At 34.6% G+C, this 18,880-nt stretch overlaps 1 protein-coding gene across 1 annotated transcript in view; it reads left to right on the top strand.

Annotated features, from left to right (window-relative positions):
• Positions 1 to 18,880, top strand: part of PIGK (phosphatidylinositol glycan anchor biosynthesis class K) — a 123,264-nt gene that overhangs the window by 75,741 nt on the left and 28,643 nt on the right. The window contains exon 10 of the mRNA XM_078451772.2: positions 5,974 to 6,058. Within this exon, the coding sequence (XP_078307898.1) occupies positions 5,974 to 6,058 (85 nt within the window). The remainder of the gene's footprint in view (positions 1 to 5,973; positions 6,059 to 18,880) is intronic.

Below are 18,880 nucleotides of genomic sequence, written 5' to 3' on the forward strand. Positions count from 1 at the left end.
TGGAAATTTTTTCATCCTTTTTAAAAGACAATATTGTGTTAGGAAATTAATTTAGTTTCACTAATATACGTTTAGTTTCAAATAATTATTTTGAGATACCATGTTCAAGAGGCTATGCTAACTTGGCTAGCTTCCTGTTTTTGATGTTTTGAGAATTTCTTTGTGATTTTGGATTGCCCTAGGTGATGTGTCTTGAATTATTTTATTGATCTTCTTAATTTTTAGTTTGTATTTGGCATAGCACAGTGTCTATGCTTTCCTCTTCTTTTTTGTCAGGTATATATCTGGTGTTTGAAAAGGTGCCTTGGTGTTCTGCTCACAGGAAGCAATGTCATTTTATACACAAATAATCTAATAAAGAATAAAGATTTCACCTGTTTCTGAATCAGATGGCCTCATAAATGGACATAGTACATAATTTCACAGTATTATCTCAGGAGTGCTTGGAGAACACAGAAAGATTTTTGAGGGCAGTGGGCATCAGTGACAAAGTAAAAGAACACAAGATGAAGGTTTGTAAAGACTAACTTTATAGATGTCAGAATTTTTCCAGCAGTATTTTATTCAGTTATGTAGAGAATTTGGACAGTATTTTGATTTGAGATGGTAGCAACGCTGTATTGGATCTAAAACCCTTTTGTAGTATAAATAATTTCCACTTACTGTTTTCTACACAGTTTAAAAAAATAGTAAAGTAGGAGCGCCTGGGTGGCTCAGTCAGGTATGTGTCCAACTCTTGATTTCAGCTTAGGTCATGAGCTCACGGTATGTGGGATTAAGCCCCGTGTCAGGCTCTGAATTGACAGTGCGGAGTCTACTTGGGACTCTTTCTCTGCCCCTCCCCTACTCTCTCTCATGCTGTCTCTCTCTCTCTCTCTCTCTCTCTCTCTCTCTCTCTCTCTCTCTCTCCCCCTCTCTCAAATAATTAAACTAAAAAGAAAGAAAAAAAGAAAATAGCAAAGTAAAAAAAAAAAAAAGAATACACAGCTTTTTCCATGCAGAAATTACTCACTTGTTAAGTTATTTAAGTAGATCTTAGTGAAGGATAGTAGAGAAATTATATCCTTTTAGGAGAGACTCAAAACATTAAAGGAATACTAGGATGGCTTTAAGAAAGAGACCTTACCATTTTGTTAGAATTCCCACTTCCCTTAGGATGGCAGCCATATGTACATTGAAATTAATATTTGTAGTTTTCTTACTTTCTGAATTACACTATAAGCATGAACTACTTGATCAGAGCCCTGAGCTCAGAGGATTTGGGAGATGGGGCTTTGAAAGTGTGGGTGACCTTAGGTGACAATTTGGGGAAAGCACTAATTCTGAGAGAATGGAAGATACCTCATAAGGGTGGGGGTTTGTCCTTTGGAGGATTGGTGGTGAAAGGGAAGAAAGAAGCAGCTGAAGACAAGGGTCTAAAAGAAATAAGATAATTTTTTTTTTTAGAAAAACAAATTCTGTACCCACCACCGCCACAAAAAGTACTATTTATTCAAGAGTGTACACTTCACTGTATCCACAGAGGAGGGTGCTCTTGAACTGAGAAACCTAATAAGCTAACTTACCTCTCTTCTCAACACAACTTGGTACTGATGATCCTGGAGAAAACAAGTACAGATAATCTTTAACAGAAAAAGAAGGCAGGGGTGCCTGGGTGGCTCTGTCGGTCAAGCGTTCGACTTCCGCTCAGTTCATGATCTCATGGTTTGTGAGTTTGAGCCACATCAGGCTCTGTGCTTACAGCTCAGAACCTGGAGCCTGCTTCAGATTCTGTGTCTCCCTTTCTCTGCCCCTTGCCCCCCCCCCCCAAAGTAAATAAACATTTTTAAAAAAGAAAAAAAAAAGAAGCCAGGAGCTGTATAAAGTTGCTATAAGAAAACAAAATTTAAATAACACCTTTTACACACGCACACACGGGGTGGGGGTAGGGAGAGAGAATGAAAGGAAAAATAAAAGAAAAGCCACAAAACAGAAGAAACCTGAAATACAACACTAGAACATGAATAGCCTATATTAAGCAAGCAATTGCATTATTGAAGAACACCGTGAATCAGAGTTCCAAAACTCACAACTAAAATGTACAAACAACAGGAAGATGTATGAAACAGGAACTGATTGAACTCTGGAAAGAAATCGACAGAAGACAAAAATCATTTTAGAAATGAAAACTAAATCAGAAGGCACCCAAGTGAAGATAGAAATTACCAAAAGTTCAGTAAGAGACATAAAGAATAGAAATGAAAGAGAGTCAAGGAAATGAAACTGAAATAAGAAAGCTAAAAGGATCAGAGAGAGAGAGTGATAGATAAAATCCAATATATTTAGTTGAAGAAGCTGAACTAGAAAAGCAAATGGAAAATGAACAGAAATAACATTTAAAGTGATAATAAACTTTTCTGAAATAAAAGGAGATCTTCATTTCTATACTGAAAGATCTCCTGTGTGCTGGGAGAATTGATCTAGAACAACTGACTTAGCTATATCCTATGGATACATGGACACATAGATATGTATTAGACCTTAGAAGTATAAAAAAGACCAAGCCTCCAAGCCAAAACATAAAAATAATTTTAAAATTTAAAATATATTAAAAATGAAACTAGGAGCACCTGGGTGGCTCCAGTTGGTTGAGGGTCCAAATCTTGATCTCAGCTGAGGTCTTGATCTCAGGATTGGGAGTTCAAGCCCTGTGTTGGGCTCTGTGCTGGGTGTGGAGCCTACTTAAAAAAAATAATAATAAAGAAAAAAAATAATTAAAATTGAAAGAAAATCAGCTTTGATATATCACACTTCTAGCAACATATAAATTAAGAAAATGATGGAGAGACATTTTAAAAATGAGAAATAATTGTAATTTATTGTGAAACATTAAGTAAAACACTTCTAAGTCCATAGTGATAAGTGATAACCAAGAGTTCTTGTGAATTGTGCTTGGAATGACTTTTTAAAAATGTCTTGCAGTTATTAAGAAAATTTTCAAACCTACCCTTGGTTGATGCATACTAAAGTGTTTGGATGTGAACTGTCATATCTGCAACTTACTTTCAAATGTTTCAGAAAAAAATAAAACAGTAACAAAAAATATATAGAAATATGTCTGGAATTTTTCATACCAACTATTTGACATTTTTAAAAAGTCATTCAAAACATATTGCTAGATTTCCAATATTTTTGTATCTTTTATATTGAGAGACATTTTGTGAATGAAATGTATTCCATCTTATATATTGTTACTTTAGATTTTTGGAATAAACAGGATCGAGTGCCTTTTTCATATTTGTATGTACTCTTGTAAGTACTGAAATGATTTAATCTTTATTCATTTGTTTCAGCAGATATTTATTGAAATTGTAGGAATCAAGGCAGTGGCACCAAACTGTATTGAGTAGTCATTGTATTCTTCCCCTCCACAGACACACAGTAAAAAAAAACAACAAATACAAATATATGTCGGTTTCACTTAGAAATCTCTTTGATGATGAAGGAAAAAATTTGAGTTGAGTGATTTTATGATTGAATTGTGGTAGCTATTTATATATCCTTGCTACAAATCCTTTTTGAGATATACGATTTGCAAAAATTTTCTCCCATTCTGTAGGTTGTTTTTTCACTTTCTTGAAGCACAGAAGTTTTAAATTTTGATGATATTTGATGTATCTATTTTTCTTTTGTTGCTTGGTATGTGTTTTATATACCTAAAAATGTAGATAGGCTTTTTAAATATACATTGTGAAATTGAACATTTTAAAATAATGGGGTTTTGATAATGGACTTTTTATTTTATTTTATTATTATGTATTTTATTTTATTATTTTATTTTATTTTATTTTATTTTATTTTATTTTATTTTATTTTATTTTATTTTATTTTATTTTATTTTTAATTGTGGTAAAATGTGTTAGTCTGCTAAGGCTGCTATCATGGAGCACTATAGACTGGGTAGCTTAAACAACAGGAATTTATTTTCTCACAATTCTGGTGGCTAAAAGTCCAAGATCAAGGGGTTGGCGGGACTGGTTTCTTCTAAAGCCCTTTCTCCTTGAATTATAGATGGCCATGTCTTCCCTCAGTGTCTTCACTTGGTCTTTACTCAGTCTGCCTGTGTCTTAATCTCCTCTTCTTATAAGGATGTTATCACACTGGATTAAGGCCTACCCTAATGACTTCATTTAACCTTAATTACCTCTTTAAAGACCCTGTCTCCAAATCAGTCTTATCTTGAGGTACTTGTTCAACATACAAATTTTGGGAGGATACAGTTCAGCCCATAACATAAATGTGACATAAAATTTACCATTGTAATCATTTTTAACTATCCAGTTCAGTGGCTAAGTACATTAACATTATCATGTAACCATCGGCACTATCCATTTCCAGAACTTTTTCATCTTTCGATACTGAAACTACCCTTTATTTTTTTTAATCTTTACTATCATTTTTTATTTGAGAGAGAGAGAGGAGAGAGAGTGCCACGAGCAGGGGAGGGGGGGTGGGGGAGAAAGAGAAAGAGGGAGAGAAAGAATCTTAAGCAAGCTCCACACACAGCACGGAGCTCAGTGGAGCTCGATCCCACAACCCTGGGATCATGAATTGAGCCAAAATCAGGAGTTGGACGCACAACCAACTGAGCCACCAGGCATTCCTGAAACTACCCTGTAAACAATAATTCTCTGTTCTCCCCTACTTTGCCCTGGCAATCACCATTCTGCTTTTTGTCCCTATAATGCAATGTTTTAAGACAATTTTTTTTTGTCATGAGTGAGTCTTCAAAATTACCCCAAATTAATTATTTTTATACTTATTCTGCAAGGTATACAGATTTTTATCTAGTTATGAGGTTCTTTAAGCTCTTAAATCATAGGCAAAATTTTGTCCTTATTTATATATCTGCCTATTTTTTGGAATAGGTTCCAGATTTCTCATCATCAGATTCCTTAATGGTAGCCCTAGAGACTCAGACTAGTCTCTTTGATTATTTTTCAAGATAAATCAAGGTTAAATTTTTAAACTTCAGTTTTTAAGTCGATAAGTTGCTGTATAATTTATAGATAAAAATGGGTGAATACGTATAGTACCTTTTATTTTGAAATATGATGATTTCCTATTTCAAAAAAGGGCCAATTTTTTAAAAACATTTTTTCTAATTCTCTTCACTTGGGGAGATTTTATTTTTATTTCTACTGTGCACTTTACTATTTTATACTATATTAGGTCTTATTATGTCAACTCTGCCTCTCATCGTAAGTGGAGATATTAAAGAAAATATTTTTCAATATAAAATAACAGCCTCTCAGTTATTGTTGTTTTCATTTTATTCACATATTCACTCAGCAAACATTTATTGAGTATTGTAAGTAAACACTGGATATACAAGAAAGACTAAGACATGGTTTTTGTCTTCAGGGAGGTCAAAGTGTGTCTTAAACAGGTTTAAATAATTATCTTTGCAGGAAGAGTAAACAAAGGAGGGATTGGTGGTTGGTCCAAACAGGAAACAGAATGGAGAGCATCAGAGAGGCATGGAGCTAAGGCCCACTGGCAGGTGGCCAGTAGTTGGGGATGTGGTTGACAACAACAGACTGTTACCTAGAGGGAGAGTTGCTGGACATGGAGGTTGAATGTGTTCCGAGCCAGGTTTTGAAGTCCTTTAAATACCATATTAAAAAGCACACCCTATAAATAGGAAATTCTTAAATAGTTTTAAGTCTCAGAGTAAAAGACAGAATCCAAGAATATTAGATAATGTTAACTAATCTTATTACATCGTAATTAAATGCAATTTGAATGTATTTATGGTTACATCATTTAAAGATTATCACTAGGTGGTTTTTCATAGGTTTTCATAAATACTAGTTATTTCAGAAACATTAAGTATAGATTTTTAATAGTTTTCATATTTGGCATATTTAGATATTTGCCATATTTAAAAATAGTATTTACCTTAGTCATGTGTTTTCTAACTCCTTTTTTCAGATATAAGAAAGAGTGGATGGATGAGGAACTAATGGAACCTCTGAAATATGCTGAACAACTTCCTGTAGCTCAGATAATACACCAGGTTTGCTTTCCATTATATTCTTTTGAAAGAAACAAGATTTTTAATCTTTGAAAAGTAATTGCGTCTGTTAGATTTTTCAGAATCAATGTGCTATAGCTGAAAGGCATTCCAGGCCATCTATCCCTATTTGGACTCCACCTATTACAGCTGAAAGTCTCATTCAAAGCACAATATTAAAAGGCTACTTGCTGTGTATAGTGGAATTCTTACATAAAATACAGGGTAAAATCAGAATTATCTTTTGTTCATTACTTAACAACAAGACTTAATTTCAGAAAACTTTCATTTGAACCATTGTGTATAGTTCTTGTTAGTGACAAGGAGAAAGAGCTGAAAAATTGTCATTTGGTGTAATTTTTTTGAGTAGCTAAAATAAGAAAACAGTCTTTCCTTACTTCCTTAACCCTACCCCATTATCAGCTCTTGTAAAGTGTAATTCTAAATGTCATGTGGGCAGGTTTTTTTTTTTTTTTATTCCCAATTATAATGACTCTATCATCCCTTCTGCATAACTATAATCTTAGAGAAGGCAGTGTGGTAGGTATTTAAACTAAGATTTTGTAGTGTGATTTTGATAGCATATAAAGTCTGGCTCTGCCCTGGACAGATCCTAATTTTAAATGGTCTGTTGACCGTCGCTCCTTATCAGGGAAATACAAATCAAAACCACACTCAGATATCACCTCACGCCAGTCAGAGTGGCCAAAATGAACAAATCAGGAGACTATAGATGCTGGAGAGGATGTGGAGAAACGGGAACCCTCTTGCACTGTTGGTGGGAATGCAAATTGGTGTAGCCGCTCTGGAAAACAGTGTGGAGGTTCCTCAGAAAATTAAAAATAGATCTACCCTATGACCCAGCAATAGCACTGCTAGGAATTTACCCAAGGGATACAGGAGTACTGATGCATAGGGGCACTTGTACCCCAATGTTTATAGCAGCACTCTCAACAATAGCCAAATTATGGAAAGAGCCTAAATGTCCATCAACTGATGAATGGATAAAGAAATTGTGGTTTATATACACAATGGAGTACTACGTGGCAATGAGAAAGAACGAAATATGGCCCTTTGTAGCAACGTGGATGGAACTGGAGAGTGTTATGCTAAGTGAAATAAGCCATACAGAGAAAGACAAATACCATATGTTTTCACTCTTATGTGGATCCTGAGAAACTTAACAGAAACCCATGGGGGAGGGGAAGGAAAAAAAAAAAAAGAGAGTGGTTAGAGTGGGAGAGAGCCAAAGCATAAGAGACTGTTAAAAACTGAGAACAAACTGAGGGTTGATGGGGGGTGGGAGGGAGGGCAGGGTGGGTGATGGGTATTGAGGAGGGCACCTTTTGGGATGAGCACTGGGTGTTGTATGGAAACCAATTGGACAATAAATTTCATATATTGAAAAAAAAAATAAAAAAATAAATGGTCTGTTGACAAGAGACAAGAGGCATGGCCTTGAGAACTACCTGATTTTTCAGAATCTATAGATTAAAAGCCCTTAAAAATCGGAATATGTCAGAATTTTAGTGTCTGTTCATATTATTATTATGAGCCTTCCATATGTCTTTGTTAACCAAAAGAATTTTCACTTAGCTAATTTGGTTTGATTAGAAGAAGTACTGGTTTGAGCTTATTAAAAGAAATAGGCTTTTACTTTTAAATGATGACTATAGAGATCTTTTCATTGACATCAAAATTTAATATTAAATTCTATGAGATATTACAAAAAAAAAAAAAAAACAAACAGAAATTTGCTGCTTTGGGAAGCCTATCTGTGTTTGGTAATCAGGTCCAGTTTATATGTCAGGAATTCCCTAGTGTTGTCAGAGCTTAAATGACCTAACAGCCTGCAAATGTCACATTTAAAATTCTGTCTTCATGCCTGACTCTCAGAATAAATGAATTAAACAGCAGAGCAGGCAGCAAGTCAATATGTTCTTAACAGTAAGAGTGAGCAATGAAACAGTTTGTGGTTTGTTCAGAATAGGTAAATAGAATCTGCCCAGCTCAGTTCACCTGGAATAAAATCTGAAACAGGAAACAAGAATTAACCTTTAGGATGGTTGACCAGATGAAATGTCAGTCATATTTTTATAGCATGAATGAACCAGTAAACTATGCTTTATGTAACAGCTGCATTTTGCTATTATACACTGTATGAATTTAAAGATGAAAATTTCTGACCCTGGTGAAAATTTTTATTGTGATATTTTTGGCAATATAAGAAGTTATATTAACTTTAACACTGAATTATAAACATTATTATAGAGTACCTGAAGTTATAAAATTTAAATTTTGAAGAAATTTGCATAAGTTTTTTTTTTTAATTTTTATTGAATAAGATTAATTGTGTTCTCAAGGGGTAATCAGGAATGGACACTGTTAAACCAGACTCTTATTTATTCTTCTTGTTATTTCCTTTTATTGACAGTACTACAATTGTAGGACTGTTACCATTATGTGTCCAAGCAATCTTTAAGAAATATATGAATTCTGTTGCTAGAAGTTCACTACAGGTGAATTATTTGAAAGCATTTTCTTTCCTGTAAGAGAATAGTAATACATGTGATAATTAGGTTCACCCAGTCCCTCAAAAGCTTTTTAATCAGTACTATATCCAAATTATGGCATAATTGTTGTATATGTGTAACCTCTACTGTTAACTCTTCTTATATGATAAGTAACTATTTTCCTCTAATCTTGAATCATGCTTAATTTATGCCTGTTTTGGAGCATGTACCATTTCTGTTTGAAATAACATGCTTTATTCACATGCCTTTCATCTCTTATTTGAGATCTCTTATTTTAGGACACTCTTGATTTCTTGATATTCCTTTCAGCATCTTACCTTGTGCCATGTATGCATTTACCTGAATGGCCAGATATGTATTTTTAATGGCTCACTGAGAGCCAGCAGCACCTCTTTTCCTTACTGCCAAGACATGAGAAGCCAGAGCCTCTCACTAGTAGCGTAGTTTAGAAGCTGTAGGAGAGGAGGAGCAGGGACAGGGACTGTAATATGAGGAGCAACGTGAGAAGTGGAAGAGAGAGTAATGGGTCTCAGTATTCTGAGTAATTTCTTGTGTATGTTACTTAAATAGCATTTTACAGTCAGGAGCTAAGTAAGATTCTCAGTGATGCCATTTTATACTGCCAAATAATTTCCATTTTTTAAGGGTCCTAGCAAATATAATAGTACATCTAGGTAACACAGAGATTCAAGTTATGAACAATAGAATTAATAAAAGAATCTGGTAAGATAGCCAGATATAAGATAAGTAAAACTGATAGCTTCTCTGTATTTACAGTAAGCACGAAGAATGGAAATGGAAAAAAATTTCTTTCACAACAGTGAGAAAGAACTATAAAATACTTAGGGGGTACCTGGGTGGCTAAGTCGGTTAAGCATCTGACTTAGGCTCGGGTCATGATCTCATGGTTAGTGAGTTCGAGCCCAGCGTTGGTCTCTTTGCTGACAGCTCAGAGCGGGGAGCCTGCTTTGGATTCTGTGTCTCCTTCTCTCTGCCCCAACCCTGCTCACGCTCTGTCTGTCCGTCTCTCTCTCTGAAAAATAAATAAACATGAAAAAAAATTTTAAATAAAATGTAATTAAAATACTTAGGAATAAATTTAACAAGTAAAGCGCAGGACCTGTATAATAAGAAATATAGAAACACACCATGCTTCGTAAACAGAAAGGCATACCAGTACTTGGTGGGTGCAGGGAACTTAATGCCATAAAAGTAAAATTTCTTCCAAATTAGCAATCCTAATTAAAATGGAAGCAAAATGACTTTTTTGATGTTAAGAAAAAATTGACCACATAGTTCATGTGGAAGAACAAATGTCTAATAGTAGCTAAAAGGGAGATGGCCTTACCAGAACACAGCCACTTGAATTAGACACACATGGTATGGACAAAGGAATAGACAAATGGATTAGTGGAGTACAATGGTGGAGTGTCTTTCAAACTTCATTCATTACAATTCACAATAAGAAATGCATTTTACATGCATTATGACCCTTGATGTATGTGTTTATATGTTTGTGTTAGAAATAAAAATTCCATGATATATTTACCCTCATTATATATGATGCATACTGATATTTTGTTTTTCTATTTTGTATTTTTAAAAGTCCAAATAAAGCCTACTAAGTTGATTTTAAAAGCAGCAAGTAGTCCTGACCTGTGATTTGAAAGATATTAAAATAGATAATCCAAAGAAAAAATTCATTTTATTTCATTATTTAATATATGATTAAGACGATATATCATTTCAGTAGAAAACTGCTTAAATTTCTAATTCATACTGTATGTGATGTAAGTTTTCTATAGATTAAAGACTTAGAGTAAAATAAATAAAATTTTAGAAGAAAATCTAGGCAACTGCATTTTAATCTGGAAGTAAGGTAGAATGTTTTAATGAACACAAAACCCAAAAGATGTTCAGCTCCATAAAAATAGAATATTGTGTACAACACAAAATACCACAACATTAAAGGACTAATGTTAGAATCAAGACAAAATGTTTACAAAGAAGACAAAAGTAAATTAGTTAATATCCAAAATATACACAAGACTCTTAGAAGTTTATAAAAGCAAACAAAACAACTCAGTAGACAAAAAAGACAAAAGAGATGAAAAGCAATTCAGAGAAAACAAACCTAAATTACCAATGGACAAAAGCAAAGAGTCTCAAACTCAGTAAGGAAGTGCACATTACAAAGTCAGTGAAACGATTTTATGTCCTTCAAATTGGCAAAAATTAAAAAGACACTTTAGAAAAACAGTTTGACAGTTCCTCAAAAGGTTTAAATGTAGAGTTACCATATGACCTGGTGATTCCAACCTAGGTATATAAAAACATACATCCACACAAAAACTTATACAGCAGCATTATTCATAATAGCCAATAATTTGTGGAAACAGCCCAAATGTTCATCAACTGATAAATGGATAAGTAAAATAAGTGTTTCCATACATGGAATATTATTCAATGATAAAAGGGAATGAAGTACTGATATATGCTACAACATGGATGAACCTTGAAAGCAGTATGTTAAGTAAATGAAGCCAGTCATAGAAGACCATATATTGTATGGTGTCATTTGTATGAAACGTCAAGAATAGGTTAATTTATATAGAGAGAAAGTAGATTAGTGGTTGCCTAGAACTGGAATGAGGTAGGGAAATAGGGACTCACTTCTGAATGGGTACAGGTTTCATTTTTTGGAGTGACAAAGTTGTTCTAAACTTAGTGGTAATCATTGCAAAGCTCTGTGAATATACTAAAACTGTTGAATTGTACATGTTAAAAGCACAAATTTTACATTGTCTGAATTATATCTCAATAAAGGTATTTTAAAAATTAAAAACATCCATTTCTGGCAGAGACGCTAGGAAAAACGTATGTGTATACCTTGTTGCTAGATACCGAAATCATTTCTTTTTATAAGGTCATCTTGTAACATCTCTTCACATTAAGTATATACAGTATACCCTTCAACCTAATGGTTCCACTCATGACAATGTAGCCTGTACTACTAATATATAAATAAAAGTACTAGCATATAAGAATCTCAGTACAGCAACATTTATATCAGCCTTGCATGTGGCCACAACATACTGGAAACAATGTGAATGTTCCTCAGCAGAGTTGATACAGTGTGTATGATTTTTAGAAGCCACAATTTGGTAAAGCAAATATATATTTTTTCCATATTTTCTGATAATTGGATGTATTTTCATATCAACTGACTTCTTTCCTTTCCTCTTGGCTATTGATAGAAAGTTTAATCTAGTCATGCACACCCTGGATTTACTCCTTCTTCCACTCCTTCCTGGGATGATGAAATCACAGTTTAGGTAATAGGGACTAGTTGATATAGCTTCATGGCGCTGAGAGATTCAAAGTGTACTGACTGACATATACTGTTACATTGTGTTGTTTGGGAGTGGCGTGACTCCCTCTGGTAATCACTGAGGTGGTTGGTGTGCACAGCACATCTGTTAATCCTTCCTAAGGATTGTGCATGGTTGCAGAGTGCTAGCAATGGTAGAGGAAGAAATCTGAATTGACAGTGGGAAAGACCAGCTCCTTATTTGTTGTCATTCCTTTTCTATCTTTTTAACCCTCTTCCCAACTTTCTTCCTCTTCTTTCTTGCCCCTGTTTCCTTCTGACTCCTGTAAGCTAAAGTTACGTACATTCTTTGCAAATGTTGGTGAAGTTTGTTAGTATTTTCATTGGACAGTGCATTAAATGCAGCGTCTGATACATAGTAGACACTGGACAAGTATGGTGACTATTGATTATTGAATTTAAGGGTCTTGACATGCTAAGAAGCTAAATGAGTTAAGGGATCTCCAAAGGTCACTAAGAGGTAGCTTGTTGGCATACCTATTTATGATTTTCAGGTTCCTTTCATAGCCAACAATGGTGGTATTGATTAAACATGTCTGAGTACATATGTAGATTGTAAGGTTCATTGTATTAATAATTTAGGCATTCTAGTGCCCTACAACAAAATTTTAAAAGTACAAATCATAGGAAAATATAAATTGCAGGGGTGGCTGAGTGGCTCAGTTGGTTATGCGTCTGATCTCAGTTTTGGCTCAGGTCATGATCCCACAGTTTCATGAGTTAGAGCCTCACATCGGGCTCTGTGTTGGCATCAAGGAGCCTTTTTGGGATTCTCTCTCTCCCACTCTCTCTGCCCCTCCCCTGCTCACTCTGCCTGTCTAACAAAAAAAAAAAAAAAAAAAAGAACGTATAAATTGCAATTACTGATATAAGGGGCATTACTATATAGGAAACTACAACTAATCCTTTTAAGGATTTATGAAGTTTGTTAGGACTTTAAAATATTATGAAGAAATAGAAAAACACACACAAAGAAAGTAGTTTGGTTAACCTTGTATGCTTATATTGATAATTTCTCTTTAAAGGTGATTATCTTTCTCTTAATTTGTTTACTAGGAAAGCAGGTATAGAACTATGTTACTGAGACAGATATGGAGAGAAATGGATTATTTTCCCATATAAATTATTTTATATTTATGTCACTAATGTTAATTTTAAAGTTGAACCACTTCAAAAATAGCCTAAATTTAAGATTAAGATTGAAATAGGGGCACCTGGATGGCTCAGTCGGTTAAGTGGCTGACTCTTGATTTCAGCTCAGGTCATATGATCTCACATTTCGTGAGTATGAGCCCCACACTGGGCTCTGTGCTGATAGTGCGGAGCCTGCCTGGGATTCTCTCCCTCTCTGTTACTCCCCAACTCTCATGTACGCTCTCCCTCTCAGAATAAATAAATAAGCAAAAAAAAAAAAAAAAAGATTTGAAATATATGACTATGCTATGGTACATTCATTTCACTTTAGTTTGTAAAGGTAAGTTGAATTACCACCACGTGGAGTTTAGTGAATGATAAAATAATGACAACTAGGGATTTAAAAAAATAATCAGAAAAAAAAAATTAAAATTAAAATTAAAAAAAAAATAATCAGACACAAAGTTTTTCCAAAAGAGAAATTTGTATGTAGTTAGGAATGTATATTAGCATAGTCTCAAATACAGATGTTACTTAAGGTTGCTTAGAAGTAAAATATTTTAGAAATGTACTGAAAAATGAAAAGGTCAGTAATGAATGAATATGTGTAATTTAACTAATTATAACACTTTTTTTTTTAGTCTCATCTAGTTAGGCATGTGTTTTATTTTTTAAGATTGTGTGTCGAGAATCAATTTAGTTAGCCCTGGCAGATATTAAAATATCTAGGCCTATACTGTTTAGATATACAGAATGACACTATTGCAAAAATGTAGGTGAGTCTTATGCATAGAATAGTTCACCTAGCTATCCTAGAAAGCTCAGTCTGTATCTAGATTATACAAATGGTAAAGGTCCCATCATAGACCAGTAGGAAATTAAAGAACTATTTAATAAATGATGCTAGGACAGTACAAAAGTATTTGGGGGGGCATTAGATTCTTGCTTTATAACACATGGAAGAAGCAAATTCTAATCAGATTATAGATCAATACAAAAAATGGAAAATATCAAAATAATGAAAAAGTATACTGGTAAATATTTGTAGGTAAGGACTTTCTAAGCATGGAACATTATGAAAGAACATTGACATATTTGACTTTGTAAAATGTAAAAGTTGTGTGCATCAAAGTGAAAAGGCAAATCTCAAGGTAGAAAAATATTTTCCTTACACAATTAACATCTTTAAATACCACTTTTACGACGTGATAAGGAAAAACACCTAACACTCCAGTAGAAAAGGAGCAAAGAACTTACATAGACATGCCTCAACGTTGAAATAAAAATGGCTAACAAACTGATGAAAACTTGTTAATATTCATTAGTAATCTAAGAATTGTTCATTTCAACCATAAAGTACCACTTCAAATAATTTCTTATGGGGTGCCTGGGTGGCTCAGTCAGTGGTCCAACTTTGGCTCAGGTCATGATCTCACAGTTCGTGAGTCGAGCCCCACATCCAGCTCTGTGCTGACAGCTCAGAATCTGGAGCCTGCTTCAGATTCGGTGCCTCCCTCTCGCTCTGCCCCACCCCTGCTCATGCTCTCTCTCTCTGTCTCTCTCTCTCAAAAATACAGTAAATATTTTAAATTTTTTTCTTTAATTTCTTATATTAGCAAAGACATGAAAAGTAGTAATAGTAATGACAAAGCACACACACTACTAGAGAGGAGTGTACATTGGCACAGATCATGAAAAATGTAGTAATTTGTACTAAAATTTATAAATATGTTTATGAGCTATGTTTAAAGAACATGGCCAGTTGAGTGTATATGTTTATTCTCCTTCCTGAAAAATCCTGATAAAAGTGACAGTAAAGACATAAAAATATATAAACTCCAAAAGACAAAGAAAATGTAAGAGGAGAGAATAACACACAAGAAGTAGTAAAAATTGGAAGAGGAAATATAGTTGAACAAATGGTAACCAACTTAGCAGAATGGAAGAGCTGAGCCCTAACTTCCACCATGGGGGAGACCTGTAAGAGCAAGCCAATTTGTACTGTAGAACCTTGGGAAAGCGGGCACCAGGCATATCAAAGGTTGGGTGCAAAAAGGAACTGCCAAAGTCCTCCTCCTCTTTAGTTCCCAGAACACTGGCATTTATGCGTATATACTATCAGGTAGAAGGTGGATAATTTCTGCCTGAATATACTAGTCTAATAGAGAATGTACATTTTGACATTTGCAGGATCCCAGTTTAATAGCCAAGTCCCACTGGTTTATCCCACTGGTAGGCCCAGTGGTTGATAAGTGCTGCTAATGCATGATTGGTGTTTTATTTTTTCACTCTAACTATGAATATACAACTAAGAATTATCAGACTTTTAAAGAATATCCTTATTTTGAAAGACAAAAATCAAAATAAGCAAACGGTAAAGAAAATTTAATCACCACCACCACCACTTTAGAAAAAAATGAGAAGACATTTTATTTATGAAACAGGATACTATATAGAAAAGGAATATTCGGAAAACAAAGAAGAGCTCTTGGAAATTAAAACTATGAGAGTAGGGGCACCTGGGTGGCTCAGTTGGTTGAGCATCTGACTCTTGATTTTGGCTCAGGTTTTGATCTCACATTTGTGAACCCTGCATTCGGCTCTGCACTAGGTGTGGAGCATGCTTAACATTCTCTCTCCACCTACCACTTGTGCGCTCTCTCTCTCTCTCTCTCATCTTAAAAACAAAAACAAGAACAAAAACAAAACCAACTATGAGAGTAGAAATAAAAATATCAACAGAAAGTTTTGAGGGCAAAATTGAGGAAATCTCTCAAAAGGTAGGACAAAGAGACAAAAGGAAAAGTGAAGAAAAAGGGTAAGAAAATTGGAGGAATAACTGTTGGCATACAATTCTATATGAGTCTCTCATATTTCTGCACATCTAGTGAGCAGAGACACTTAGAAAGCTTTTTTTTTTAAATTTTTTTTTTTAACATTTATTTATTTTTGAGACAGAGAGAGACAGAGCATGAATGGGGGTGGGTCAGAGAGAGAGGGAGACACAGAATCTGAAGCAGGCTCCAGGCTCTGAGCGGTCAGCACAGAGCCCGACGCGGGGCTTGAGCTCTCGGACCGTGAGATCATGACCTGAGCCGAAGTTGGACGCTTAACCGACTGAGCCACCCAGGCGCCCCAGAAGCTTTTTGTTCTAGACTATCTTGTCAAAGGTGTTTGTATAGTGAACAGTCTTGGAAGACAAATAGTGACTGTCTCAGGAGCAAAGGGCAGATTTGTTTGCTCTACAGTAATATAAGGGTAAGGTCTCCCTCTAAGGCAAAGTTTGGTCAGATGTGTTGCAGCTTCTTATAAAAAATTTAGAATTTTCAAATCTGAGGATTTCCTAATCTGTTACATAAACTTATTATGTGCATAGCATCTGCCTAGGCCTGCAACTGCATTATCCCCCATGGGACTTGGGAGGCAAGGAGAACTGGCAGAAACATGAAGAAGCTCATGCTGCCATGAGTAATAAAGTCCTTTATCTCTGACCCAAGAGTCTCATGTCTTCTGCCAGTATCCATGAAACTCTTCTAGGCCCACCTGTTACCATGGAAGCAGGGTAAAATTTCATACCCTTTATGGTTTTAGACAATAATTAGTAAAATGCAATGTCTGACTAATAAAAGTACTAGAAAAACAGGACAGAAAAAATAGCGGGGAGGATATATTAAGAAATAATAGAAGAAAACTTTTCCAGAACTCAGTGTTTTACCAAGTGATCAATACTGTGAAACAAATAGACATCATTCCAAGGAACATCATTTTGAAATTTCAAAACAGTAAAAAACAAAAAGGAGTAAACAGAGTAAAACAGTAAAAAACAAAAACTTCCAGAATGGGAGGGGGAAAAGGCCGTGATCAAAAGAACAATAATCAGTGTCATCATCACACTTCTCAATAGCAACACTTAAAACAAGAAAGCAGTGGAGTGATATCTTCAAATTATGTGAGAAAATATTTCCAGTTCAAGATTCTATTCATTGCTAAGTTATCCCTTCATATACCATGGTATAGGAAAGATAGTCAAAGTTTCAAAAAAAATTTTTTTTTCATCCTTTCTCAAGAAGTTACTGGATGATTTATTGAATGAAGGGATAAGCCAAAAAACCTGAAAACATACAATCCAAGACACAAGAGTTGGACTCATCAACATGAGATAGTCGTAAAACTCCCAGATTAATGATGGTGAAAGGAAATCTCTGGTGACAGCCATATAGAATAGAAACCATATTCTTTCAATAACAGACTATTCAATTATATGCCTCAGGAAAACTGGCAGAAAAAGAGTATGAACTAGAGCAGGATGGTGTAGTGCTCCAAGATGATTGTTCGTGGGACCAGTAGAGTGATGATAAAATATCTGTTGTGTTTAACCATACTAAGAGAAGGTTTAGTAATATCTTAAGAGTATAAGCTACACAGAAAATTAAGCCAACAGGGAGTTGAAGTAACTATTAACTTCAGGGGGAAAAAATTGTATATAAAAAAGATCAGAATGTATTTTGTGGCTCAACTCAAACAATAGTTGCATAGTTATAATAATGCAACAGTTGACTCTTTTACCAGAAATTTTAACATAAAGATATAGGGAAGATAGGAAGAAGAGAACTGGTGGGGGAAGGGAAGAATAGGGAGCATGATGATGTCAAGGAACAGATTTATCTTGCATAGGAAATCAGGAGATACAATGTGTAGGATTATAAAACAAAATAGTGATATAATCATATTTTCTAGAAATATTAGAGATAAATACCAGAAGAAGCTCTTAGATAACTACTTAAGATAACTACTTAATCTACTTAGATAACTCTAACATGATTAATTCTGAGGCAGGAGAATTGAAGGTGAAGTAGCAATGGAATTGTTATTTTTTGTTATGAAGCCCATGTTAGTTGTTAGCTTCTAGAACAATGTTTAGGCAATACTTCCCTAAATATAGAAATTTACTAAAAAGAAAAATTAAATTAAAAACAACAAAGAAAAGTCAATGGAATCCTAAGTTGTTTCTTTGAAAAGATAAAATTGATAATAGCTAGCCTGAACAAGAAAATAGAGAAGAAGTACCAAATCAAGAATTAAAGAGGGAACATCACTACAACCCCTTTGGAAATAAAAAAGATAGGGGTGCCTAGGTGGCTCAGTTGGTTGAGCATCCAACTCTTGATTTTGCCTCAGGTCATGATCCCAGAGTCGTGGGATCAAGCCCCACATTGGGCTCCATGCTGAGCGTGATTCTCTGTCTCTCTGCCCCCCTCCCCTGCTCGTACTGTCTCTATAAAAGAAGGAAAAGCAAACCAAACAAGCAAGAAAGGGAGTAATCAAAAAGATTATAAGTAAATTTTATGAAGACCTTTATCCCAGCAAATTAGTTGATTACAGTGAAATGGACAAATTCCTAGAAAAAATACAAATATTAAAAAGTGACCCAAAAAGAAACAGAAAAGCTGAATAGACCTTTATCAGGTCAAGTAAGAGAATTTGTAAATTAAAATCTTATCACAAAGAAAAGTCTAGACCCTGATGGTGTCAGTGGTGAATTCTATCAAACATTTACATAAGAAATAATACACAATCTCAGAAAATTGAGGAGAGGGGAATGCTTCCCATCTCATTTTATGAGGCCAGTATACCCAGATATCAAAGACATCACAAGAGAAGAAAACCACAGATCATGAGGGATATCCCTCATGAACATAGACACAAAAACTGTAACAAAGTATTAGCACAGAAACAAGAGACAACTTGTATAATAAGATCAAGCAG

The sequence above is a fragment of the Panthera onca genome, chromosome C1 (genome assembly GCF_046562875.1).
Source record: "Panthera onca isolate mPanOnc1 chromosome C1, mPanOnc1 haplotype 2, whole genome shotgun sequence".
NCBI lineage: Eukaryota > Metazoa > Chordata > Mammalia > Carnivora > Felidae > Panthera > Panthera onca.